Source organism: Melozone crissalis, unplaced genomic scaffold (genome assembly GCF_028551555.1).
Source record: "Melozone crissalis strain CALT ecotype California unplaced genomic scaffold, PUWL_Pcris_2 ptg000110l_1, whole genome shotgun sequence".
NCBI lineage: Eukaryota > Metazoa > Chordata > Aves > Passeriformes > Passerellidae > Melozone > Melozone crissalis.
This window is the reverse complement of record NW_026535887.1, coordinates 671,369-699,106: the sequence shown is the minus strand read 5'-3', so window position 1 is coordinate 699,106 and position 27,738 is coordinate 671,369. Positions and strand designations below refer to the sequence as shown.

Here is a 27,738-nt window from a genome sequence, read left to right as displayed (position 1 = left end):
ATGAAGAATCTGAGCAGCTTCTTGGTTTTGTTCCTCATTTCTGGAGTCAGGAGCTTTGAGCTGGTGATTGGGGACATCCCAGATGTGAGTATTTGGGGGCAGGCCCAGCTCTCCCTTCCCTGCTGAACTCTGGATGGAAGCAGCAGTGGGAGCAGAACTGGGTCACTGCGCCACAATTCTCTTCTGCTTTTAGCTGTACTTCTGCTTTCAGCTGTAAATATTTCTGATAATTGGTCTTCATTTGTCACTTGTAATGTTTTATTTAATATTATTAAATCTTATTATTATTGCTATTTAATATTATTAAAGAGAGAGTGTGAGCATAAGTCCAAATTTCAGTCCAAGCAGTTTCATATTCTTAGTTCAGTGTTGCCTTTTCTGGTGTGGTTTAAACATTTAAGCAATTAAGTGGGCTTCTGTACTCAGATCTTCAGCATGTTTTATACCCTGTTTCCCTGGAATAAGCAGAAAAAGGGCACCTAGACATCTTTGTGAATGGAACCTCTGGGGACTTCAGCAAAGCTTTGTATGGAATTGGGGTTTTGTTAACAGGAATTCAAATACAGAGTGAATATCCTATTGACTTTACATTCCTCAGCAGAGAGATGAGAGAATTTATAAAAGAGACCATAATTTATTGGGATAATACAATGATGAGAAGAAGTATAGTTATAGCTTTGACTCAGAAACTGAGTCTAAATTTAAACCCCCAGGCTCAGGTGAACTCAGATTTGGTGTCTACACCCATTTCCACGTTGCAGTTTTGAAATATTCCTGTGAAGTCAGCAGGGAGGACATGAGGCTTTCTTTTCCATTGCAGGATCAATAAAAATCTTCACTGAGCTGGATATCCTATTTTTCTTTACTTTTATGGCCTTTTTCTTGACTCAATGAGATTTTAAAACTGGATTTGTAATTCCCAGGAAAAATATTCCAGACCTGTGTTTCTTTCTAATTGTAGATGTCTTATCAATTTAACATCAATGTGCTTAAACAATTTGAATTAATTTTGTGCAAACCTTTGTGGCTATGCTATCACACAAGCTGGAAAGGAACTCATGCACTTAAATTTCTTCTATAAATAAAGCTCATAAAAAAATTTAATTAAGAGTGTTGCTGTGGTGTGACCCACACTTGTAAATGAATCAGTGCAGCTTTGCACTTGGAAAAGACCTGATGTTCTTCTGCTGTCACTGGGGGAAATTTAGTTCTCAGGTGTATTGGTGTAAAACCAGAGACAATTTCTACTGGTTTGAGCAGAAATTCTCTGAACTTCTGAGTGAGTGAGATTCCCATCTCACTATTTGAGTGATATCAGTGCCTGAAATGCTGTAATTTCCATGGCTAGACCCATCCTGATGATAATAATCTGCCTCTTGCTCTTTGTGTTCATTTTATGTTAAATATTACTCCTTGTTTCGGAAGGAAAGGCTGTAAAGTGATGGTAAAGGTCGTGATTTTACAGGAGTTTATAGAGCTGGTTGGCCACTGAGGGAAACTGAATGTGTGAGGATTTTGCTCTGAGATGGTTTGTGCTCCCCATTAGCATCCAGGGGAGGTAAATTCCCTTTGGAACTCTCCTGTAAAGTGCTAATCAATAAAAAATCAAGTGATAAATCAAACAGTAAGGCAGCAGCAACTCTTTCTTCTTCTCCCTCCTCTAGGAAGTGGAAAACCTGATTGATCTGGAAATGGATGGGTTTCCCTCGAGCCCCAGGGCCAGAAATGGCAGGTACCAGGTACAGTACCAGAGATGCTTCAAAGAGGAGGGAGCCAGAATGCCTGGGGGCTCTCTCCAGGTGTCTTTTCCCATCTCCAGGGTTGTGAGAGTGCAATCATGTGGGACCAGATGGTTTTTATGGGCATTTATCTGGCATTGAGACAAGAACTGCTGCTCTCCCTTAAGCACAGCAAAGCTTTGTTCTGTCTCTGTGCTCCTGAGGTGATAAAAAATGGAGATACTTGTCTGACTTCATGTCTGGGGAAAATCCCATTGAAACAGGTGAGGTTTTTCCATGAGAAAATGGAAAAGGACTTCAGGCACTGGCAAGTGCAGGCTGTGAATGTTCAGTCCATGCATTCATATTTAACTCTGGTCAAAGAGTGACACTCAGTGATGAGCTGGTGGCATCTGAGACCTGGGAAGAAAATTTGTTTGCAGCACACTGATGGGTTGCAGATTATTTCAGTCTGTTGGCTTGGGAGACAGAAACATTTAGAGAAGGATTTCAAGAGTTTTTCTGTGTTTTACTTGGTAGCAATTAATGATAATACTCATGAAATCAGTTGTTTGAATGTATTAAAATTTTCATTACACTGCATGAAAGAAATGATGATCAGAGTGGACCTTTCCTCCACCAAGCTCAGGTGCTGCTTTTCTTGAGCTTGTTCAATGTAGTGAAAATGAAAGATCATCTTGAGTAATGTTGGATTTCCCACAGTCTTTCAAATCACATACAGGCAAACCTGATTTTCCTTTATCCTAAGGCTTTGGATGGAACTCATTGATACCTAAATCCTGAGCAACAGTGGAAAAAAAATGGCAGATTTTAGCATGAGTATGAATCAAGCCTTGTCACACTTGCCAGTCCAGTGTTTCAATAATTGAATCATGATCCAAACAGAAATCCCTCCTGGCTGCACTTCTTCAGGCCACCATTTCTTTCCAATATGTCTCTATCAGTGCCATATGTATTATGTTGCCTCTGTTCCCAAAATTTCTGGGTAGACAGAGGCACAGACATATGCATGCAGTAATTTACAATTGTACCACTGGTTTCATTATACCAATTATTGCTTTTATTCCCATACATCATTTCCCATTCTTTACCTATCAAATAAATCTTTGCAAACCAGTGAAACTAAGATCTCAGATCCTCTTGTATTAGTTGAGTCACAATAAAATATAATAAATTAGATTAAACCGAACTGTGCAAGTCATCTTGAGACAGCAGCAGGCACACAGTTATTTCCTGTTCATCATCACAGGAAGGCTGCCTCCCAAATTATTTTTTCAGCACTATGCTTTCCTGCAAACAGCTCACCAGCCCATTGGCAATGAGGGAACAGAGCTCCCTGCAGACCCTATTGATTGGCTCTAAACACAGAGGATGGTTTCCTGGAAACAGATAAGATATTCTGCTGTTTTGCCCCTGAGTAATTCCCGAAATGCTGTGCCTCAGGTGGGTCCATGGTCCTCGTGACCACAGCAGCAGAATTTTCCATGGGCTGGAATGCAGCTGACCTTGTGAACGTCTATATGGTGGTGCACAGCTCTTATCTCTGTTTGGGAGATAGATAAAGTGTCCAGACCTGTGAGGCACCCTGTGAGCTGGGATGTTCTGCAGCACATTGCCCAGGCCTGGGTCCTGGTCTCTGCCTGTCCAGGGGTGGATGTGATCTCACCTTTTTCCTTTTCTGCCTGCCTGGCTTCCCCTCCAAGAGAAGCAGCACAGGAAAGATTTATGGAAAGAGATAGGATGGAATGATAGAATCACGGCATGGTTTGGGTTGAAAGGGATTTTAAAGCTCATCTCATTCCAACCTCCCTGCCATGGGCAGGAACACCTTCCACACCTTCCACTATCCCAGGGTGATCCAAGCCCCACTGTCGTAGACATCTTTTTGTGCAAATCTTTTCTTAGGTTTTTCTTTTTCTCTTCTGAGAAGCTGAGGCTTCAGAAACAAAATGTAAACAATGGTTATCTGCTGCTGTAGAAAGCATCAGGTAGGTTTTTGATTGGCCCATCTTAGATGTTTATAATTAATGGCCAATCAAGGCCGAGCTATCTCAGACAGAGTCTGAGAGAGCTGCCTTTTGTTATCATTCTTTTTTATTCTATTCTTAGCTAGCTTTCTGAGAGGAAACCTTTCTTTCTATTCTTTTTACTATAGTTATAATGTAATATAAATATCACAAAATAATAAATCAAGCCTTCTGAAACATAGAGTCAAATCCTCGTCTCTTCCCTCATCCAAAGACCCCTGTGAGCACTGTCACACCCCACCCAACATGGAACACTTCCAGGGATCCAGGGGGAGTCACAGCTTCTCTGAGCATCCTCTGCCAGGACCTCACCACCCTCACACTGAAGAATTTCCCCCTAAATCAGCTCTTTGGAGACCCCCCCAGCTGCCAGGGTGTAAATGGAACCAAACAGACAAGGATCCATCTACAGCACTGTGAAGACAATCTGCCAAGCCTTACATTTGAAATTTCTCTTCTTGCACCTCACAGTGAGGATCCCCTGAAAGGAGTGTGAAGATGCTCCAATGGATTTGGAGAGTGTTAAAAACTGCTTAGGAAATTACAGGAAAATAGGTGAATTATGAGGGAACAGCACCTCAAAGAACTGGAAGGGCATTCCAGGTAGATCATAGAATCAGAGAAACATGGAGTGGTTTGGGTTGGAAGGGAGCTGAAAGATCATCTAATTCCGTTCTCCTCCCATGTGTCCCATGGGCAGGGACACCTTCCAGTGTCCCAGGCTGCTCCAAGCCCTGTCCAACCTGGCCTTGAACACTTGCAGATCACTTCTTCTTTCTGGTTTCTCCTGTGGGGCATCTGCTTTTCAACATTTTTCATGCCCCAGTAGAAAAGCAATTTCTGTCAAATGCAGAACATCTGTGATTGTGCTCTCCTTATTTTACTATGTAGTGCAATGTCCATATAGTGATTTGAACAAAGATCACTGTGAAGGGTCCTGCACAGGTTTCAGGAGAAGATGCATCTCAGTATCTGAAGCCAAAGCCCAGCATCTGTCCTTCAAATACTTCCTGAGGCACACATTGTCTTCATTCAGATTAGCAATTTGGCATGCATGAGATGTGGCTCAAGATCCTGTTTTTGTGCAGTGATCAGCAGGTCTGGATGTGGTTTAAAAGCCAATATCAGCCATGAGTCCCCATGCTGAAAATTGTCTCAGGTCCCACAGAAGTCCCTGATGTCAATAATCACATTGGCAGATCCTCAGACCTGAAGCAGGATCTTCAAGGCCAGATTGGATGGCGCTTGGAGTAACCCGATTTTGTGGAAAGTGTCCCTGGCCATGGCAAGGGAGGTGGAACTAAAGGATCTTTAGGGTTCCTTCCAACCCAAACCATTCTGTGATTCTGTGTTTCCATGATTCTGGGGTTCAGATGCCTGAAGACAAAGATACAGCTCTGTCCTCCTGGCCTGTTGGGGTGGCTGCTCTCTGCAGCCTCTGAGTTCCCAGGGGTATGGCTGGCCCAGGCCATGTCTGATCTCTAACAACAGCCCTGGCAGTCACTACATGTGCACTGATAAGCTCCCTCTCCTTCTGATACCCCCTCTTCTCCACCAAGAGCTATCAGGAGGGAAACCTGGGCATCCTGAAAGCTTTAAACACCATTCCTAAAGTGGGTCAGGAGCCCTAAGCTGAGAACCAGAAAAGAATCCCAAATAAAACAAAATCCCTGTGTTCTAAGGATCTTGGTCTGTGTTCTTGGTCTTCATCTTTCCAAAATTAAATTTGTTTCAGTTAATGTTGGTTTAATCTTAATTTGTATTCAAGCTGATGATGTTCCTTGTGCCAAGGGTATGTGTGGGGCCAAAAATCACTCTTCATGGCCTGGTGCTTTATCAGGTGTGGAAATCCAATTCACTGTACATGAATTTTGTGGGGTGTGACAGGATCAGTCTGCAGAGGGTCTCTAGAGAGTTATATATTTCCATATCCTGAAATCCCAATATGAATGGTTCAGAGCCTTTAGAGCCAGAAAATTAAAACCTGCATTTGTTCTCGGGGAGGGAGAAATCCTCTCCATCTGCCTTTAAAAGATCCTTAAAATCATGTCTTTAACATGAACTTGCTGTGACATCGTCATCTCTTATACAGCAAAAGATTTCCCTAGAATAGTATAGCTTCAAGTGAATTTAACAACTGCAGAGCAATCTTGCAGCACACCATTGGATTAAATGATGTTTTCATGAGCATCTTCTGTGGTTTTGGGTCCTCTTGACCCTGGAGAGCTCAGCTGGCCTAGGTGTGATGATAACTCAAAAGCAGATCTCTGCATTAAAAAGTTGCATCTGGGTGAGCCAGGTTCCCTTTCAGGGGATAAACAGAAATATTCCTTAAATAGGGGAGATTTTTTGGGAATTAAAGAGAATTATTTGAATGGCCACAAGATGTCAGCATAGACATAGAAATTTCCAAATGGAGCAAATCATAGGGCAGGGGGAAAACCACAACCATTAATGAGCAATTTCTTCTCAGTAATCCATGCATAACTAATTTCTATAGGCACAAGCATGTAAATGCAGTATCAATTACACAATGGGTTTTTAAATTTATACATATTGCATATAAAACATAAATATTTTCTAATATAAATGGCTACAAAGAGAGCTAAAGAAGTCTGGGGTTTGAGATTTTTTTTCACTTTTCATAGAAAAACAAAGAGAACTTTTCTGTTAAAAACAAGGGTGTCTGAGGATGACTTTCTGCCAGCGTGAATTGCTTTCAGGAAGAATGTTTTTCTAAAAGAGAATGTTTTCTTTAAAAATAAAATAAAGGGCAGAGGAAGAAAGCTGTCCTGTTTATGATAGGTTCTGAGGCACAGCTGGGAAATCACATGCTCCAACATCCCACGTAGAAATACATGAAATAAGACAAAAGGAATATTCACACTTTGTCTGGGAACCCAAACTCATTCTCATTCATGTCCAGAGAAGGGCAATGGAGCTGGGAAAGGGTTTGAAGCACAAGCCTGAGGAGGAGCAGCTGATGGAGCTGGGAAAGGGCTCAGCCTGGAGCAAAGGGGGCTCAGGGGGGACCTTGTGGCTCTGCACAGCTCCTGCCAGGAGGGGACAGCCTGGGGATGTCGGGCTCTGCTCACAGGGAACAGGGACAGGAGCAGAGGGAATGGCCTCAAGTTGTGCCAGGAGAGGTTTAGGTTGGATATTAGGGAGCAGCTCCTCAATGAAAGGGTTGTCAAAAATTGGAACAGGTTTCCCATGGAAGTGTTGGAGTCACTACTGATGGAAGCATTCAAAAAAGCACGTAAATGTTTAGTGACCCTGGCAGTGTTGGGTTAATGGTGGGACTTGATCTTAGATGTCTTTTCCAAACCTAATAGTTCTGTAATTCCTTGTTTTATGATTCATAATCTTAGAAAACAATTTTTAGACACTGATCCTGCCTTGAAACAGCCAGTCAGTGCTTTAGCTTTGCTGAAATGTCCCCTCCATGTTTCTCTTTTCCAGCGGAGCACATCTGACTGGGGGTATGATGGAGATCTGGTGAGTATTTTTCTTCCTCTGTGGTAAATATTACTGAACAAAGTGTTTTTCTGGTTAACCATTTTTTTGGAAATCAATCCCTCTGTTTGTTCAGTTCCTTGTTTTTACTGCTGGTTGGGTATTAACCTATTTTCTTTAAACAGGGTGCTGTTTGCACAATACTATTGATGCATCTGCTCTTGGAGGGAGAAGGGTATGATAAAGGTGAAGAAATAAGCATCAAAACAGATTAGAAAAAGACAATGTCTTAATAAAACACTTAAATACTGTTATCCCCCTGCTGTGGTTTAACAATTTACAATACCAGGTCAATAGCCAGTGCTTCAAGCCTCCTCTATTTAGGACTTCTGTGGAAAATGTGAGCTCTCTCCTCATCATCATATGATGTTCAGGATTACTGTGTAGCTGTCCATGCTGGATTGCACTCTTAGAGTCATTCCAAGGACTGGTTGCATGGTAAAAAGCAAGGAAAACCTTGCAGTTTAAAAAACACCCTCTTTCAGCTGAAATGTTATAATGAACTATATTCATGTGAATATCCTGCCACAATTTCCAGTTGAAACACGGAGATGTCCTGAACTTGGGCCCATGTCCCCTCTAGCTGCCATATTGTAAGGAGCAGCAATTGAAAAGCAGCACTGAGACTACAAAAATGGTTGATATTTTCCTCTAGGGCATTTTTTCCAGTCATGCCCTAAATTTATGGAGCGGTTTTGTCAAATGCAGGTGGAGGATGATGACAAGGTAGGTCTGTACAGCTACAAGGTGCAATCCACCATCACATCCAGGCTGGCCAACACCATGATCCAAGCCAAGATGGTGAACAACGCCAGGAGGCCCCAGCCCATCATGTTTGATGTGCAAGTGCCCAAAGGAGCCTTCATTGACAACTTTACCATGTAAGTAGGGGTCAGGTGGGGTACAAACCTCTCTGGGTTCCTCAGAGAGAGAGATGAATACAAGAGTTAATTAAACCTTAAAAAAAAAAGATTTATTAAACCTCATAAATATGAATTAAAAGTATAAGTTTAATTTTTAAGTAAATAGAAATATAAGTTATAATTTTAAATAAGTAGAAATACATTTTAAGTACCTTTAAAAAGTGTGTTAACTAGTAAATGCCCTAAGGCTAAGTTTAAAGCTCAATAACTTAACTCCAAACATAACAAAGACATAACAGAGCTTTACTTACATGTCTAAAACAGATAGAACTATATGCATAAATAAATATATTTATGAATAAATATATTCACATAAATAAATAAACTTATATACATAAATTTTTAAGAAAACAAATAATATAATTACAGAAACAAATGTTATATACATAGTTTTTAAAGTAAAAACTAGCACTACTTTCACACATTAAAATTAAGTTTAGATTAGTTTAGAAAGAATATTTTAGAATCGTGCTTTTAGCCGATTAGTTGTTTTATGTATAAAAATCCTCCTGTATTAGAAAAAAGAGCAACAAGAAGAAAAAGAGAAGAAAGAAAAAGAAAAAACTGTAGTTCCTACTACTACTAAAAACATCAGACTCTATACCAGAGAACAACTATTGCTACTACTACCACTGTTCCTACACAGAACCTTAGAACTCTGTACCAGAAAGTTTTTAATACAGACTTTAATACTTTAACACAGACTTTAATATCTTAAACTCTTCACTTTTGAAACTAATTGTCATAGTCAGTGTCATATTCATACAACCAGCAACTTTATAACAATTAATAACTACTCATGTCTCTTTGAAGTCCCAAGGCCCAATTAAAATTAAGGTATCAGCCTCATCTTCTGGAAGCATTCAATGGGCTGGGAAGGAAGTATTTGTGAAAAAAAAGCTCTTATTATTTTCCAGGTTCAGTGTAATTTTTGCAGGCTTTCTCAGGAGGTTCGTGCATCAGTCTGTCTGTCTGTCCAGGTCCTCCTCCCCAGTAATTATTGAGCCATTGGTCAATATCAACAAAAATGGACAAAAGTCTCAAATAGACTAAGCCTTGCCAGATCAAAGGAGAGAGACCCAAATCAGAGCCCTCACTGAGCAGAAACTGGCCTGGTTCAGTTTCCATTCAGAGAGGCAGCAGCCAGGCTGCTGGTCAGGAGAAGTCCTGATCCATGTTCCAAACAATCCATGGCATCAGGAACTGCCTTCCCTGCCCAGAGCATGGGGAAAGTGTGGAGGAGCTGGAGGAGAGCAGATCCTCCTCCTCAGAGCACAGTGGTGCTGGCTACTTGAAATAAAAATCAGGTAGGGAAAAAGATAGAGCTCTAGTGAAAATCAGAATTCATTACTTTGGGGTTAAGTAAGAACCTTGTTATTTCATTTCCCACCAGCTTAGATTTCACTGATGTAAACTGAAGAAACAGTCCTCGATTGTGAAGTTGTTTCTTTTGCAAGCTGCCTGTGTTTCTCTCTCCTAGGGATATCAATGGTATCACGTTTACCAGCCATATTCGGGAAAAATCTGAAGCCAGAAAAATGTATGCTCAAGCAAAAGCCAAAGGCAAGGCTGCTGGAATAGTCAGGTATAAACACTCTGGCATATGGGTTTTGTACTGAATTTACTCACAGGAGAGCTGAGATCTCCTGAGGAGACCCATCCCAGGAGGGGATAGATGAGGGGGAATCCAGAAAAGAATAATGCTTACTTAAAGCAGCTCTGCTATTTAATTGTCATGGATTTTACTGTGTTTCAGCTTTCAGCTTGCTAAAACGCCCTGTGCTAGCAAACAACTGCAGCTCCCTGACAGAGGCCACAGTTAGAATCAAAACCCTTAATCTAAACCAAAGCTCAATGAAGCTTTTCCTTCTCCTTGTGTTTCCTCAAACTAACCCCACAGCTGATTTTTCAGGAGCAATGCCTTGGACATGGAAAACTTCCAAACCGAAGTGAATGTGCCCCCAGGAATGAGGATCCAGTTCCAGCTTCACTACCACGAAATGATCCGAAGGAGGCTGAGCTCCTACGAGCACGTCATCTCTGTGAAGCCAGGACGCCTGGCCAAGCACTTGGAGGTGAGGCAGAACTGGGGTGTGTGGGAAGAGCCCCACAGGTGAATCCTTGCTGAGAAAGCACCCACAGTTTTCAGGGAGGTGATCCTGTCCATGCAGGGGGCTTGGAACTGGATGGACTTTAGGATCCCTTCTATCCCGAACCATTCTGTGATTCTAAGGCAAATCACAGCTCTGGAGAGATCATCAGCTCTCATAGGACACTACCTGATGAAGTTGGGGTTTTTGTGAAAAGCACTGTTCCAAATAAATAGCAAGTACAGTTTGTTTTCCTTCACTCAAGTTTACACAAGAGTATAAAAATGTCAAAGCTTTTTTGGTCCTGACGTGAGCCAGTCACGATTCAGGAGATTCTCAGCTGTGTTTACAACTGGGGACAGGACACATTTGTTCCTCACGAAACCAGGCTGCTCCAAAACCTGTCCAACCTGGCCTTGAGCACTTCCAGGGATGGGAAAGCACTGTCCACAATAAATGTCCTCCCTTCCTGCCCTTAGGTGGATGTTCGCATCATTGAGCCACAGGGACTGCGCTACGTGCACGTTCCTAATTCACTTGGGGATCACTTCAATGGAATCACCACCATCTCCAAGGGAGAGAAAAAGGTAACCAGTCACAGACTGGAAAAAACACAAAATCTTCAAAGGAGAGAAAGAAATAACCAGTCACAGACAGGAAAAAAAACAACAAAATCTTCAGTTACTCTACACAGTCCTGGTGATTTTTTGTTCCTGCTGGAAGCATGCAAAAATGTGGCAAAATCTGTCTTTAATGCCATACTAATATGCCAGGAAGTATTGTTTCCTGACATTCAAATTCACCCCCATTCCTAGTTTAGCCAATTATTTCCAAGGTACTGTGTCTATATTAAGTCTTGTCTTCTCAGGCAATTTCAAGTTATCCAGTTAAAACAGAAAAAAATGCCATAAGGTCTGCATAATCAGTCACATGACTAATGAAAATTTTCCTACTACTCAATTCACAGACAAATGGCAATCCTCTTTGTTTGGGGAGGAAAAGTCAATTAGAAACCTACTAAAAATATTGATAAAATTGTGGATAGTTTAAGCTAGGAAAATGTTAATAAACCCCAATGTGTTGCTTAATAGAAATGGTTTGCCCAGCTCTAGTTGAAATATTTGGTGCTGTAGATGGTTTATGTGATTTGTGTCACATTTGCTACTACTGAATCAACAAATCCAGGCAAACCTCAGTGCTGTTTTTCTTCTGAAGTGACAAAGTCCATTTTCCACAAATAATGAAAGCATGAAATCAGTGAAAATCAGACAATTCATGAAGATGTGGAGCCTCTTTGTGCCAAGCACCCCCTCTCCCACAACACCTCGCTGACTGATGGTCTCTCCTCATCCCAAGGCTCACGTTTCCTTCAAGCCAACAATGGATCAGCAGAGAAAATGCCCCAAGTGCTCGTCCACGGCCGTGGATGGAAATTTTGTGGTGCAGTACGATGTGAACAGAGAGACCACGGGGGGAGAGCTGGAAGTAAGTGTGGCTGCTCAGAGAACTGTGAATAAAGGAATTTCTGTCCTTCAGCAAACTGTGCTAAACTTCATCCTTCAGGGAAATAAGCATGAGGACAAGCTCTGTATCCAATTGAAAGAACAGAGGGATTTTAAGTGGGCAGAATGGATTTATTTAATTTATGACTAAGACATGGGCTTACGTACAGCAGGAGAAGATTCCTGTCATGTCCAAGAGCCAGTGTCTTTATACCTGGCAGCACTCTGGTGATTTAATGTAGAATCAGAGGATGGAGTCATTGGATGTTGTACCAATACATCACAAGGAGACGACCAGAACATCACTATTTTTATGTTAACATGAAGCTGAGTTATGAGGTTGAATTATTACAGGCAGAACAGTTTTTTTCAAAGCTTTTTTCATTCCTTCCTATGCTAGGGCATAGAAGTTGTTTGAGAACCAGGCTCTGCCTTTATTGAGTAAAAATTGTGTAAGGCTGCAGAGACATGCAGAGATGAAAGTTAGAACTGGCCAATAAAGAAGAGAAAGAGACAAAAGGGAAAAATAATTAACTCAGTGAGAAAATAAGAATTTTATGCTCTGTCACTGTCTTGAGTTTTCTGAAATCTTTGCTATAGCTCATTTCTATAGTGATTTTTTTAATTTTATTTTACAGATTTTTAATGGCTATTTTATTCACTTCTTTGCTCCGGAAAATCTTGATCCACTGCCCAAAAACATTTTATTTGTTATAGATGTCAGTGGCTCCATGTGGGGACTGAAAATGAAGCAGGTAAGTGTTTGACTTCTGTTGCAAAATGAATGTCCTGCCAACTTTCCCTGTGTGCTTTACCATGCACTTCTGAACCACACTGGCATGTAAAAATAGCAGTTTAATTTGGAGAATATTTGAAACTAAAGACTTCATGATTTTACCCCGTTATTTATAATGCTTCTTCCATGTTTTAAGGAAGAGGTGGTGCCAGATTTTAACTCTAAATTTAAATTTTAAAGGACAGATCACAAGATATTTTGCAAAGGCTCTGACCCCTTTTTCTCTAATGCTCCATACTGAATCCTGGGAAAGACTCAATGGGGATTCTCCATCCCTGCTTTCCAAACATGGATGAATTGTTGACAGCCCTCTGAAGACCACTAAGGATTGTTTAGACAACATAACCCATAAAGGGGAAAAAAATGTTAAAATAAGATATTTTAGTCTGCAAGAGAAAATGCTTCAAGAAAGATAATCAGCCTCCAAATAGGCAAACAATTTTTCTGAAAGGGAAACTCATCAACTGGCTTTCATCTCCAGACAGGGTGGAATAAGATGGAATCAGATGGATTTGCAGCAGGAGAGGTTTATCTCAGATATTAGGGAAAACCCTGTAGGTCTGAGCGAGGAGTTTGGGAGATTGTATATCATGTGTCACTGAAGGGTTTTGAGAACTGACTGGACAAACATTAGCTGGGGATCATCCAGGTGTATTTGAATTTCCTTCAGAGCACAACAGTAAGGCTTGGCAGATTGCTTCCTTGGGGAAATCAGTGCTGCAAGACTGGGATACAGGTTAATTGTCACTTGTTTAAATCACACATCTTCAAAGAGATGTTAGCCAGCCTGAAACAACTGCCTGCAGACAGAGCTAAGTCTCCAGAGCTGAGTCCAGCAGTTGCTCTCTCCTGAACCACAAATGTTTCTTCCTTTCACTTCGCTTTATGTTAGCAGGAGTTAAGCAAGTTGAGACACGAATTTATCCTTCCTAATTGCAAGTTGAGCCATGAATTTATCCTTCCTAATTGCAATTATTCTGTGTTTCTTTGGTGAAAATTTTGACATTATGCAAGAAGTGCAAAAAAAATTTTTAAAAGAGAGATTTGGACCGCGGATTCTAACTCGGATTTCAGTGCTCATGTGCTTATTGCTCACAGGCTTATATTTTCCTGTGGTCACAAGTAAAGAAGAGGCTCTCATAAGCAGGAAGCATAAACCTGTCTTCTCTTAAACTTCTCCCAGACCATCGAGGCCATGAAGGCAATCCTGAGTGAGCTCCGTGCTGCTGACCAGTTCTCCCTGATCGACTTCAACCACAACGTCCGCTGCTGGAGGGACAATCTGGTCTCAGCCACCCCAGCACAGGTGGAAGATGCCAAGAAGTACATCCAGGCAATCCATCCCAACGGGGGTATGAGCTTTTGGTTGCAGGGTGCTCACAGAAGTTGCATCTCACAGGAATGGGTGGCTCAGACAGCCTTCAGGCTGTCAGAGTATTCCTAATAAACAGAGTCTGATTCCCAAAATAGAAAAAACATGCTTAAAAGAAGAGCAAGAATTGCAGTTTATTGTATTAGAAGATGGGATTGCATTTCCTTCTATAGCAGATAGAACACAGACCACAGAACAGCTGCCTTGATCTATCTTACCTCCCACCTCAGAGATCCTAAATATCACTGAAAGATGAAGTCCATCTCATAGGCCTGGATGAACAGGCAGATGAAATATTCCCTAAGCAGGGAACCACAATCATTTTTCCTGGGCTGGCAGCCAGCTGAACACGAGCCAGCAGTGTGCCCAGTGGCCAGGAAAGCCAATGGTGTCCTGGCTGGGATCAGCACTTGTGTGGCCAGCAGGACCAGCCAGTGACCCTCCCTGTGCTGGGCATGGTGAGCCCACACCTCCAGTTCCATGTTCAGTTTTGGGCCCCTCTTTACAGGATGGACATTGAGGGGCTGGAGCATGTCCAGAGAAGGGCAACAGAGCTGGGGAAGGGGCTGGGCCACAAATCCTACAAGAAACAGCTGCAGGAATTTAAGGACATGGTTTAGTGGTGGGCTGGGGTTAATGGTTGGGTTCTATCTGAGAGGTCGTTTCCAACCTTCAAGATCCAATGAGCCACTAAAGGCCATGTGGGCAAACGGTTTATCCTTTTTGTGCTTTCATTCCCTGTCTGATAAACAAGGACAGATGCCTTTTTCAGCTGCACAGATCTTTGGAAGGAGCTTACGATGATTTTAATCTGCCACGCTCTGAAGTGCAGTTCTGGATTTGTTATTCAGTTATTTGTGCATCAGGAGTGTGGAGAGACTCTCCCTAAAACCAGAGCCTTCTGGTGCTGTGGTAGCTTCATCTCCAGAAGTTTTCACTACAATGAACATGAAGTTATGGACTTGTCCAAAATCATCAGTATGTTGGAAATAGGAAACCAAGCTCTATATATGAGTGACTGATTTTGTTACCCCAAAAGAGTTGACAGATAAGCTTAGAGATCAGCTCCCATCCAGCAAAGCCAGTTTAAATGCAGCATTTTATTAACTTGTCTCTGGAGCTGCTGACTTATTTCTTTCTTGACAAAAAAAGTTACCTATTTTCTGACTGCTCAGCCTTCAGATTTCTGTTCCTCTCATCCTAATTTCTTACTCTGCTCCTTCTGTGTCACAAATCAAACCTTAGATAAGCTCAGCAAACATACAGCTCCTCTTGTCCAAGGAATGGGCTGATGGCCAGAACAGGAAGTTTTTCCATGCTCTCATTCAATCACCTCTCTGCAAACCCAGTAATTCTTCCCACACCAAGGAGTTCCCAACACCACAAATGGTCACACTGGAATCAGTGAGGGGGAGTGGAGGAGCCTCATGAAGAGACAGCCTGGGATGAAAAAGGGAACCAGAGTGCAGAAAGGTGTACCTAAACATCAGAAAGGAGGGGGTTTAGTGCTTTGATCTCAACTCTTGTCCCTCTTAACTCCACTAGAATCTTAGAACTGATCTGGATTCAGCAAGAATAAAAAGCTTGTTTTCTTCACTGTGTCTTTGACAGGCACAAATATCAATGAAGCTCTTCTCCGAGCCACTTTCATCCTGAACGAAGCCAAAAGTTTAGGCATGTTGGACCCAAACTCAGTTTCCATGATTGTATTGGTATCTGATGGAGATCCAACAGTAGGTAAGGATCCTGCTTTGGGTGACAGGAAAGGCTGGTGGGGTAAGCCTGAGAAAAGCAACAAGTAGACAATTTGGCAGTAAGTTTAAAAAATTCCATTCATCTTTCTTCCAATGCCTTCTGCTGCCCTTTTGCCAAGTGCTAGAAGTGCCACGGGGCTTTGCACAGAAGCTTTAGAAAGATGAGCAGCTTGTTGTGCAAGTTATGATTTTTTTGCAATTTACAGAAGTGCACAAGTCCTGTAGGACAGGTAATCAAAACAATCTTCGAGAAATTGGGGTTTTGAGCAACCTGGTCTAGTGGAAAGTGTCCCTGCCCATAGCAGGGGGATTGGAACTGGATGATCTCTGAAGTTCCTTTAACACAAACCATTCTATGATCCTATGATTGTACAAAAATTTCCTCTTCCTATGAGTTTAGCCCACACAGATCTGTGGAGTCACAAGCATAACATCAAAAGCAGGAAAAGAGAGTGGAAAGCAAATTAATTTGGATTGGATTTGGTACAGGTCAAAGCAATTGCTGACTTGAAGAAGTCAGGTCCAAAAATTCTGCCATTTAAAATAAGTCTAAATGTTCTAAACATCTTAAGTATGAGAAACAGAATAAAGTCTTCATGGGGATGGCTCAATTTGCAGAGATCTTGAATCACTAATTTTGGGAGAACTCTAGATGTTCTAGAATTTCAAATCCCTCTAGGATTGAAAGAGACTAAGAGCCCTGGATGTACAATGAAAAAAACATCATATTTTTAAAAAGTGTCAAAAAGTATTGTCTTCAGTGCAAACACTTTGTTAATCTCTATCCAGGAGAAGCTCGAATGTTGTTGTAGGCAATGGAAATCTGGCACTGAGCTTGGATTTCCCTGATATCCAGAGAGAACCAGAGACACAGGGAGAGTTCACCTTGATGGAGACTTTGCTGTTGCTCAGGTGAATGTCACCCTTTCTGTGTCTCCAAGGTGAGCTGAAGCTGACAACTATCCAGAAGAACGTGAAGCAGAGCATCAAGGATGAGTTCTCTCTCTTCTGCCTCGGGATTGGGTTTGATGTGGATTACGATTTCCTGCAGAGGATCGCAACCGACAACCGCGGCATGGCCCACAGGATTTTTGGAAACCAGGAGACTTCTCTCCAAATGAAGGTGAGTTTCTTCCTCATTGCCTCTGAAACTCTTCTATTCTGTTCACAGCTGTAGCTCCACTAGCAAGAAGTTCTCAAAACCCATCATTTTTTTCTGGAGAGTCCTGCAAGATATCAAACATATTTCAGTTTAAATGGTCCTAGTTACAGTTTCAGTGATATCTATAATACATTACTTCCCTGTGTAGGATTAATATTCTATACAGCAGCCTTGACTATAAAAAAATGTTTTCTGAATTAAAATTAAGGCCTGGATGTTACTTTAGGCCATTTCATCACTAACAAAAACTCTCTATATAAATGGTAAATCATAATCCAGACTTAGCCAATGCAAGAACAAGTTCAACTCTAGCTCTGGCTCCGAATCAGTGAGCAGGAATTGCTGCTGGTCAAACTCTGGCATTCTTATACTGTTACTGTGCCCTGATTTCACCATCTATACAAGAATTAGGTGGGGAATAGCTGTGTGTCTTACACAGTAGCCCAGAGATGTGTGTGAGATTCAGGCCCCATCCTTTGACTTTCACCAGATATTCTTGCTGTACCCCCTTAAAGCTGTGCCAAGTATGAAGAAGTCTGCATTCAATGAGATGAGGAAATTTGTGGTATTTGCTCGGTCCCTGGGACAAAGGAGGAAATGATGAATCTGACTCCATGTTCTTAGAAGGATAATTTATTATTTTATGTAATCATATTATATTACATTACGTTATATTATATTACATATTATATTATATTATATTAAATTATATTACATATTATATTGTATTATATTATATTACATACTATATTACATATTATATTACGTTACGTTACATTATATTATATTATAGTATAGTATATTATATTATATTATATTATGCTATACTAAAACTATACTAAAGAATAGAGAAAGGATACAGACAGAAGGCTACAAAGAATGATAATCAAAACTCGTGATTCTCTCTTCCAGAGTCCTGACACAGCTTGACCCTGATTGGTCATTAAGTCAAAATAATTCACATGAAACCAATCAAACAACCACCTGTTGGATAAACAATCTCCAAACCACATTCCAAAGCAGCAAAACACAGGAGAAGCAAATGCGATAATATTGTTTTCCTTTTTCACTGAGGCTTCTCAGCTTCCCAGGAGAAGAATCCTGGACAAAGAGGATTTTTCAGAAAATGTGATGGTGACAGAAATTCCCTCTTGCTCCTTAGGGCTCCAGGTTTTGTCACCTGCTGTCCTTTCAGTAAGAGTGGCCTTGCAAGAGAATCACTTCGAACTCACTTCTCTGCCTCCTTCCCTCTCAGAATTTCTACAACCAGGTCTCCACCCCGCTCCTGAGGAAGATTCAGTTCAACTACCCCCAGGAGTCAGTGTCAGATGTCACCCAGAGCAGCTTCCACAACTACTTTGGTGGCTCAGAGATCGTGGTGGCTGGGAAGGTGGACACAGAGAACCTGCAGCACCTGGAGAGCATCGTCACCGCGACTGCAGTGAGTGAAGGTGTCCCTGGGACACCTGCCCAGGGCGTTTGGGCTGCTCCATTCCCTCCTGTGGGCAGTCTCCCTGCTGAAGGTTAATGCCCAGTGGAGGGTTTTGTCCTCTTGGGGTCTGGATGGGGAGATTTTTCCAACAGTGTTTCACAATAGCTTTGAGCACAGCCCCTTCCTGCAGCCTGCCAGAGGAACTTCCTGCTGATAAATGTACCAAAAAGATTAAATCCAGACAAAAGTATGGGTTTTCCTTCATGCTTTGTGGAGATGCAGGAGGGATCCCCTAAGGTAACTCGTTTCATAACTGAACTTCCCACCCTCAGGGATTTCAAGGTGGTGGATCTACACCATATCAAGTCCTAGCACTGCCCTTTGATGTGTTTATATTATGTGTGATGAGCCTTTCCCCATGTTTTCAGGGCAGCTCTTCCAGGTGGAATGGGATGGGAATATTACATTGAGACCCTTCTTTCTGAGGAGGAACAATTATCTGCACTCTTACAGGGTTTAGGAGTTATCATTTGTCAGCTGTTGGAAAAAACCCAACCATCTTCAGTATTTTTTCCTGCCAAAGCACAGTGCAGTCAAAGGGCCTGTGTGAGAAAGCAGAGTGTGGTTGGTGTTCTTCAGTGGAACTGGATGTGAAAAAGCCTGAGGAGAGGATTACAGAGCTCTGTCAAGAGCCTCTTTTGGCATGAGGTAGCACCTCTTGGGCTCCTTGAACTACTTTAATCCACTGCCACAGAAGTGTCTTTAGCAGAAGGACCTCCTGCTACACCTTCCCTGTCCACTGCAGTCAGGCCAACAGTGCTGGGACTTTCTGATCTGGAACTGACCACGGGCAGGGCCAGAGTGGGTCCTTACACCAACCAAGAGGGGAATTCATGGCACCCTGTTCTCCTGGCTCCCATCCCTCATCTTTTTCTCTCTCTGCACAGGCAAATGCAGAGCTCGTCATGGAAACCCTGAGAGATGTTGAAGAGCTGGATGGATTCATGAAGAAGGACAAATATGCAGATCCTGACTTCACCAGGAAGCTGTGGGCCTATCTGACTGTGAACCAGATGATGGCAGAGAGGTGAGGAGCAATGTGCTCAAACAGGCCTGGCTGTGGGGCTGAGGGAATGAAATGGTGGGAATTCACCTTATGGGGCCTGAGTGAGAGCCATGGAACAGCTCAGGATTAACCCCCTCAGCCTTTCCTCTTGGCTCTGTGACCCTTCCATGCCACTGCCATGGCAGCTGCCCTGTAGAGCTGCTAACCAGGAGTTCTGCTCCTGTTTCCTCCCAGAAACGCAGCCCCCACCGCTGCTTTGAAGAGGAACATCACCAAATCCATCCTGCAGATGTCTCTGGACCATCACATCGTCACCCCCTTCACGGCCATGCTGATAGAGAATGCTGAGAAGGATGAGATAATGCTGGCAGACCAGCCCAAAGACCCCAGGAAGGGCTGCTGCCCAGGTCAGTGTCTCACTCTGACCATTACTGTGTCTCTCATGTTGGTCTGAATTAGGGAATCAAGGATAAAGATGCTGACAGAGATGTGACCTGTGCAATCTTCAGCCCTGCTATTCTCCCCCAGCTCTGTGGGGGGATAGAATGTAAGAAAATAAAGTTAGTGCAGAAGGTAATGTCACTCCTGAGGAGCTGCAGCTGTAGAATCACCAAAGATTGGGAACAGGCCTGCCCTTAACAGGCCACAACGGTGTCCAATAAGGATAAGGGCTATAAAAGACTGGGTTAGCTGGGTGAGGAGTGACTTGGGGTTTGTTAGCTGTGCTGTGACGAGCTGCCCATCAGAAATCACTGAGAAGGTATGGGAGCTTTGCAATAACATGATAACTCCTCTTTCCTCTTACTCTTCTTCACAGCAGGGTCAGCAGATGTGAATGTCAGCCCAGCACATCAAACAAACCAAGTTTCATGGATTGTTTAAGATCATGTTGCTTTATGAACTGAATGGGAGAGAGACAGGACGAGTTACTTTGTCCTGTCTCCATCATGGAAGGAAGAACATGGTCACAGATATTAAATTATTGCACTTCTCTGAAACCTTTATTCACATGGGTCATCCCAGAGCATGCAGGAAGAGTCCTGTCTTTTCTCAGGCACCTCAAACTCAGGACCCAAGTCAGCTTTTACCATATGCTGAAATTTTAAAAGTCAGCTTTTTTTATTGGCAAAACACTTCAGGCCTTACCTTGGAGGCTTTGCTAAAGTGGGAGGTGCTCTCATGAATGAGAGATAAAAAGCCAGGCTCCATTTCTTCACTGCTAACTTATGGTGAGCTATCTACCTTCTTAAGTCATATTTCATTGGTGAAGACACTGGAGCAAATCCAACTTTATGACAGTACACAAATTCGTTGTAAATGGTGTTGCACCTGCTTTATATTGGTATAATAACAACATCAAGCTTTGATCTACTGCAGATGTTCTAAAACTTACACTGTTAAATATGTCAGCACTTACAGGACCCTAATTGTGACTGTCTTGTAACAGGAACCCTGGGATTAACTCCAAATGCACCCAATAACAACAAAGGGATCCCACCCTGGGCCAATGTCACAGCTGTGCCAGTCAGCTTCATGCCTGAGCAAAGGGGCTCGCCTACGTCCTCTCTGACAATCAACAGAGGTAAAACCACAGCATTTCTCTACCAAGAGCACCAGACACATCAACACTCATCCCCTAGCCACTCACCACCATCCCTGAAGTGTTTCAGGCTGGGCTGGATGGGATTTGAGCAGCCTGGTCTAATGGAAGGTGTCCCTGTCCCTGGCAGGGTGCTTGGAACAAGATGCTGTTTAAGGTCCCTTGCAACCCAAGCTTGTTCTTTATAAATCATGGAGTAATTTTGATTTAGAATAGATGAACCTGTAAAAATATGCTGTAAGCTACAAGGATGAAACTATTTTGGATGCTAATAGGATCTAAAATATTTAAGTGACCTCACAAGCTCTTCATGTGTGTTTCCCAGGGGCTGGGGCTGTTTGCTGAGCTCAACTTTAGCTTCTCTGCAGTAGCAAAGTTGCCTCCATTGTAAATGACAGATGAAAGCCATTGTGGAGTTACTGCTGTTGTAAATGGCAGATAAATGTTCCCTGGCAGATAAAAATCTCTGAGTGCACTGGTGACTGATGGATCCTGTTAACTCTTGGGCCTTTGCCACAGTTTAGTGGCAGTTTATTTGAGCAAGCCAGCTGTGAGAACCACTGCCCATAAACACGGCTTCGCTACAATAACTCTCTGTGAGATGTGTGTATTTATGTAGTGATTTCACAAAGAGCTCTCAAACTACTTCTCAGCACAGGGAAATGCCAGACACCACCAACCCAGCAGGAGCTGGGCAGAGCTCTGCACTGCAAGACAAGGCTGGAAGCAGCTGCCTTCAGTGATGTTTGTTTCATTTGAGGGAAATTTTAACGGGCATATGAATTTCTGTGGGGCCCAATCCTATCAGGTTGTGTGAAAAATGCATATTTTATGGTTCGCTTTTCGCAAATATTCAAATGAATATTATATGTGTTGTGTTAGAAAGTAATGCTGTATTAAATCTCTTAAGTAGTGTGGTAAATATAGTTTTAGGTTATAAAAAATGTTAAAATAGAAACTATGCCATGTAGGATAATTTTTCTAAAGAAAGGACTCGCGGTGAGACAGCCGCCACAGGACACCTGAATCTTTCAGAGAAAGAGAATTTATTGCCCTCTTATCAGGAGAAACAAACTTCTTCCTGCCTCAAAGGTGCTGTTAGGATTTGGAGGAAGAAGTTGATGATGACCAGACAGAATCCTCTGTTTGAATGGAATTTATGCATCATGTATGAGGTGTATGAATATGCAACAGGTTATTGCTTTTAAGGGTTAATCCTCTGTTAATGTGGGTCCTTTTTTGGGCTTATTTTGCCCAGAAAAGATACCTGGACAAAGAGTCTGTAACTCTTTATCTATTGTCTCATATTGTCCTAATTCAAATTGTCCAAATTATTATTACTCTAATTGTATTACTATTTTTTTAACGATTTTATTACTATTAAACTTTTAAAATTTTAAAAACAAGTGATTTTTTACAGGTTGTTAAATATACTGTGAGAACTAGTCCTGGATTGTATTCCTCAGTGGGATTAGTAGGCAGGATGTGTTTTTACCTGGCATCACTGCATTGGCAGCTCTCAAACCAGGAATGTCACTTCCTTCCCTTAAACCAGGGAATTGTATGAGGAGGAAATGTCTGAGAGCCTTTTGTGAGGAGCATCTGAGAACTTAGGATGGAAAGGGCCCTCATTTTACTATGGGGAACCCCAAAAAGTGCTTCAAAATCCTTCTGAAAAGCTTTTTTGTCTCTCCCCTCCAGAGCAGGTGCCGACCTGCTTCTCACAATTGTTTTTTTGTGTGTTTCAGTGGACAATGACCCACATTTCACCATACACCTGCCCAAGAGCCAAAAGAACATCTGCTTCAACATCAACTCGGAACCTGGGAAGATCCTAAACTTGGTTTCTGACCCTGGCACTGGTAAGGGAGTAAAACGCGGCTTATTTTACAGCACAATTTTTTTCTTTTGGCTCTGAAAGGTGTTTAGAAGGACCAAGGGAATTGCCTATAGGGGGGACTGTGTGCTGGCAGGAGTGTGAGCAGCAAGCTGAGGAAAATGGCTGTTTCCCTCCACATCTGGAGTATTGTGTCCAGTTTGGGCCTTGCCAGTACAGAAGAGATGTTGACAAACTGGGCTGAATTCAGTGGTGGCCATCAAGATGAATTTGGGGCTGGAGCAAAGGACAGAGAGGGAGAGGCTGAGGCAGCTGGGTTTGGCCAAGCTTAGAAAAAGAAGTGGTGGATCCATGGTGGGTCTTGTTGGTACTATCAACCAAATGATCAGGAGGTGAAGCCTTGCACGTCTCCAAGGTGCACAGCTAAGGGACAAGAGGCTGCAGAAACAAGGTGAAACTCAGAGTAGAAGTGAGCTACTGGGGAAACCCTGTCACTGTGAGGATGGCCAAACACAGGGAAAGGTGCCAAGATCATGGAATAACAGGACAGTTGGAGTTGGCAAAGATCATAAAGATTATCAAGTCCAAATTTGAACCCAGCACTGCCAACCCCACCAGGAAAATGTGTCCCCCAAGCGTCACATCCACAGGATTTTTGAACATTTTGAGGGATGGTGACTCCACCATTTCCCTGGGCAGCCTGTTCCAATGACCAGCCTTTTAGTGAAGAAACTTTCCCTGATATCCAATCTAAACCTCCCATGGCACAACCTGAGGCCACTTCCTCTTGTCCTATGCATCCCTTACACTACACCTGAAGGGGTTTTGCTCCCATCCCAGCAAGATCTAACAGCAATTCCCACCAGATTATTGTGCTAAGAGATGTCTCAGGTAGCTGGTTGATAATGGCTGCCCTGAGATTTGCAGGATGTCTCTGTTTTGGCCCGTGCAGATGAAGAACGAGTCTGGACTCTTCAGTTTTTGGTCCTGAAGTTGTTTATTAATTCTTATCTACTAGATTTTCTTTCTGCCTAGAGGAGCTCTGCTCAGCAGGGCAGCCACAGGCACTCTGACTGCCCCCAAGGTGATGTTGCCCTTTTATACTACAAACTACGTATAACATATTTACACTTAATTCCTAATACTTATCACTTATATTAGACAGTGAGCTTCTACTCTAAACCAATCCCAAAGTGCCAACATCAATGCAGAAAATGGAGAACAAGAAGAAGAAAGAAAGGCTAGACATGCCCAAATTCCTCCATCTTGTCCCTGTAATCCCCATACCAAAAATCCTAAAATCTACATTTTCACCCTGTGATCATTTTGTTATTACACCATTCAAACCTGTGTGACTTTCATGTCCTCATACAAAGCTGTTAACTTGTTCCAAGGGTCAAAATCAAATCCCCAGGTGCTCTGGGCTGTGTGCCAGGGTCTCCGAACCCCACAGTGGGGTCCTCAGCAACTCTGGACACCTAGAGGGATGGACTGAATTCAGACAGGGATGAACAGTAGCATCAGGAGGCAATTTAATAAATTATTCTCTTCTCTTGGCTGGAAAAATGAGAAAAACGGGGTCAGAAGGGTTCCTGTTTCTGTTGGTCTCATGGTGCTCCCTGTTGAGATCAGAACTCCAAATCTCCAGGCAGTGCTCCAAGACTGAGGCAACGTTTCCTTCTCTGCTCTTCACAGGAGTTGTGGTCAATGGGCAGCTCGTCGGCGCCAAGAAAGCAGAGAATAAGAAACTCAACACATACTTTGGCAAGATTGGGTTTTATTTCCAAAAGAAGGGCCTGAAAGTGGAGATAAGCACAGAAAAGATCACTCTGAAAGATGGCTCATATGCCATCACACTGAGCTGGGCTGACACGGGGCACGTCATCCGCAAACAGTGAGTCGAGCATTCTTCACTTGCTCCCACCTAATTCTGTTTGAGATACCCTGTTATGCCATAATTCACATCATCCAGGAGAGCTTTCCCTGCAGCTGTCAGACATGCTGGACACCCTACAGCACTGTTTAGGCAACAGCACCACATCCAAAATCTTTATTCACTGTAGAAAGAGCTTAAATTTGCAGGGGAAATGAGGTTGCCTCAGCATGGGGGTGAAGTGTCTGTTTATTAGGCACTGTCCTGCCAGAATTTTGGGTACCACTCTTAAGGCTCAGGGCTTTTAATGGATCCTCTGACATACCTGCCATCCCTGTGGGACTGTTCTGGATGGGTGAATCTCAAGGGGCTGGCAGCTGTTGTGTGGGCAGATAAACTGACCCTGCCCTTTTGGTCTCTCTCTGCCAGGCTCCTCATATCTGTGAAGAGAGAAAGCAACGTTACCATCACTGTGGGGAAGGAGATGTCCTTCATGGTTTTGCTGCACCGTGTGTGGAAGAAACACCCCGTGAATGTTGATTTCCTGGGGATCTACATTCCCCCAGAAAACCAGCTCTCTCCTGCAGCCCACGGGCTGATAGGTAAGGGCTGGGGGCCAGGCAGTGGGAATGGTGGAGTACTAGGAAGGGGTTTTGCTAGACTTGGAGGGAATTTTACAGAATCACAGGCATAAAATATCCTGAGTTGGAAGGGACCCTAAAGGAGTCCAGCTCTTGCACAGAACATTCCCAAGAATCCCACCATGTGCCTGACAGCATTTTCCAAATGCTCCTTAACTCTCATTTAGCGCTGTGACCACTTTCTGGGGAGCCTCTTCCACTGTCCAACCACCCCCTGAGTGAAGAACCTTTTCCCAATATCCAGCCTAAACATCTCCTGGCACACCTTCATGCTGTCAATTTGTTGGTGACTGTGTCCTGATGGAAAAGCTGTGGAAATCATTCAAAAAGAGAATAGGGAAATTCCTGTAGTGTCCTGGAAGCCCCAAGGACATAGTGGAACATCAGGGACCAGGAGATTATTCCTTATTTCAGCTGGGAAGGGTGTTTTCAAAACAGACCTGGCTAGATTTGGTGACACTGACAGGACTTTACCTGTGTGACTAAACTGCTGCATGTTGAAAATAAAAAGACCGAAACAAACTCCTCAAAAATTTCTGAGGAGATTTCTGTGCAAACATCTGTAATCAGCTCTTCCCTAAATGACAGCCCTTTTTGGCAGTGGTATAAAACAAAACAAAGCCTCAGTTCATAAGGCAAATCTACCTTCTGAGTCCTGGACCCATGCAGAACTCCTTTTGAGGAGCAGAGGTTGTTTTCCTGATTGTCTAGAGACGGTACCCCATGGTCCATGCAGGATTGGTTTGCCTGCTGGAGCTGGTTTGATTTTCCAAAAGTGCCTGGCAGCAGCTGACATGGAGCTTCAAAGGTCAGGGCACACAAACAGCCTTAAACTCTCCCTGTCCAGGTCAGTTTGTGTCTGAACCAGAAGTGTCAATCCACCACCAAACACCTGGGCAAGCTCCAGAGAAACCACAAGCCATCATGGAAGTGAAGGGCAACAAGCTCACTGTTACCAGGTAGGATTCATGTGCTTTATTGCTCTCTTTCTAAATCAGTTCTGTCCTTGGAGCTGCCCAGCCTGGAACCCTCCAGAATAGGCCCATGAGCTCACAGAACTGTAAAATTAATTGCATTTCGTGGTTATTTCCACTTCCTGCTGGTGGAAGACACCTCTCCCCACAGTAGCAATATTGAGCAGTCACAGAATTTCTGCTGGTCAGAGTGACCCCAAGATGTGCTAGAAAGTCTCTTTTACCCAGCCCAGCAGTCAAAGAAAGAGTCAGGATTCTCCTATTCTCATTCTCAAGGTTTTTATTATTTCTTACCTATAACATTCTTTCTCTGGCCTGCTGAGGTCTGCTCAGCAGGACAGACAGAGGCACTCTGGCCACCCTCGGGGTGGTGTTATCTTTTTATACTAAAAACTATGTGTATGTTATTTACAATAATTTCCCAATACCTATCACCTATGTAGAGACAGTCTGTCTCTACTCTAAACCAATCCAAAAGTGCCAACATCACAGCAGAAGATGGAGGCCGGGAAGAAGAAGGAGAAAGACTGGACATGCCCAGATTCCTCCATCTTGCCTCCTGGACCCCCATTCTAAAAACCCCAAAATTCTACATTTTCACCTGGTGATAAATTCACTATCATTCTACTTAAACTTTCGTGGCTTGTAAATCCTCATATAAGGTTGGTAATTTTTTCCATGGGTCAAGACCAAAGTCACAGGTGCCTTGGGCTCTGTGCCAAGGTTTCTGAGCCCCCTGGCAGGGTCTCGAGTCCTCCAGGACAGCCAGAGGGATGTCCTGGGTTCTGGCAGAGCAGGATATCTGTGTCTCTTTGCCATGTTTGACCCTCCTTTGGCTGTCCTCTCCCTGCAGGGGTGTGCAGAAGGACTACAGGACAGACCGTGTGCTGGGGACAGACGTGCTGTGCTGGTTTGTGCACAACAGTGGCAAAGGCTTCATAGATGGCCACTACAGGGATTACCTGGTCCCCCACCTCTACAGCTTCATGAAGAAACCCTGAATGCTCCAGTTTAGTACAAAACATTCCCATCTGCTCCTTCATGCCCAAACAACTCCTCTGAGCAGCAGCTGTCACACCAGGGTGACTGGAGGTGACCCCACCACTGTTTGTTTTGTTTTATTGGGGTTTCAAAGACATGTAAACTCCCTTTCCTGCTGAGAAATTAAATCTGTAATAAAGTGACGTGCTGGGTTGGAGGAGGTGACTTTCACTTGCTGTGTCTGATTTAATAGGCTGTAAACTCCATTAAAAATTTCTACTATTTTCTAATCTCCATTTCATAGTAGAGGTGGAACAGTGTTGTGGCTCCTGCAGTGTGGGTAACACACACAACCAGATTTAATATGTATTAATATAATATTTAATATGTATTTAATACTTACACCTTTATGTTTCCAGACTACTGGAGAAAATATAAGTTCATACAGTGTTG

General features: G+C 42.9%; 1 protein-coding gene across 1 annotated transcript; it reads left to right on the top strand.

Moving 5' to 3' along the window:
• ITIH2 (inter-alpha-trypsin inhibitor heavy chain 2) lies at window positions 1-27,398 on the top strand. The gene is made up of 21 exons (XM_054292443.1): window positions 1-84; window positions 1,665-1,739; window positions 7,229-7,264; window positions 7,991-8,163; window positions 9,686-9,790; window positions 10,118-10,280; window positions 10,775-10,882; window positions 11,652-11,780; window positions 12,436-12,552; window positions 13,777-13,945; window positions 15,577-15,702; window positions 16,661-16,842; window positions 18,137-18,322; window positions 19,261-19,400; window positions 19,614-19,786; window positions 20,827-20,961; window positions 22,728-22,841; window positions 24,512-24,710; window positions 25,119-25,291; window positions 26,178-26,289; window positions 27,158-27,398. The coding sequence occupies exons 1-21, from the start codon at window positions 1-3 to the stop codon at window positions 27,303-27,305; spliced, it is 2,847 nt and encodes a 948-aa protein (XP_054148418.1). The 3' UTR covers window positions 27,306-27,398.
• Window positions 27,399-27,738: the final 340 nt, after the last annotated feature.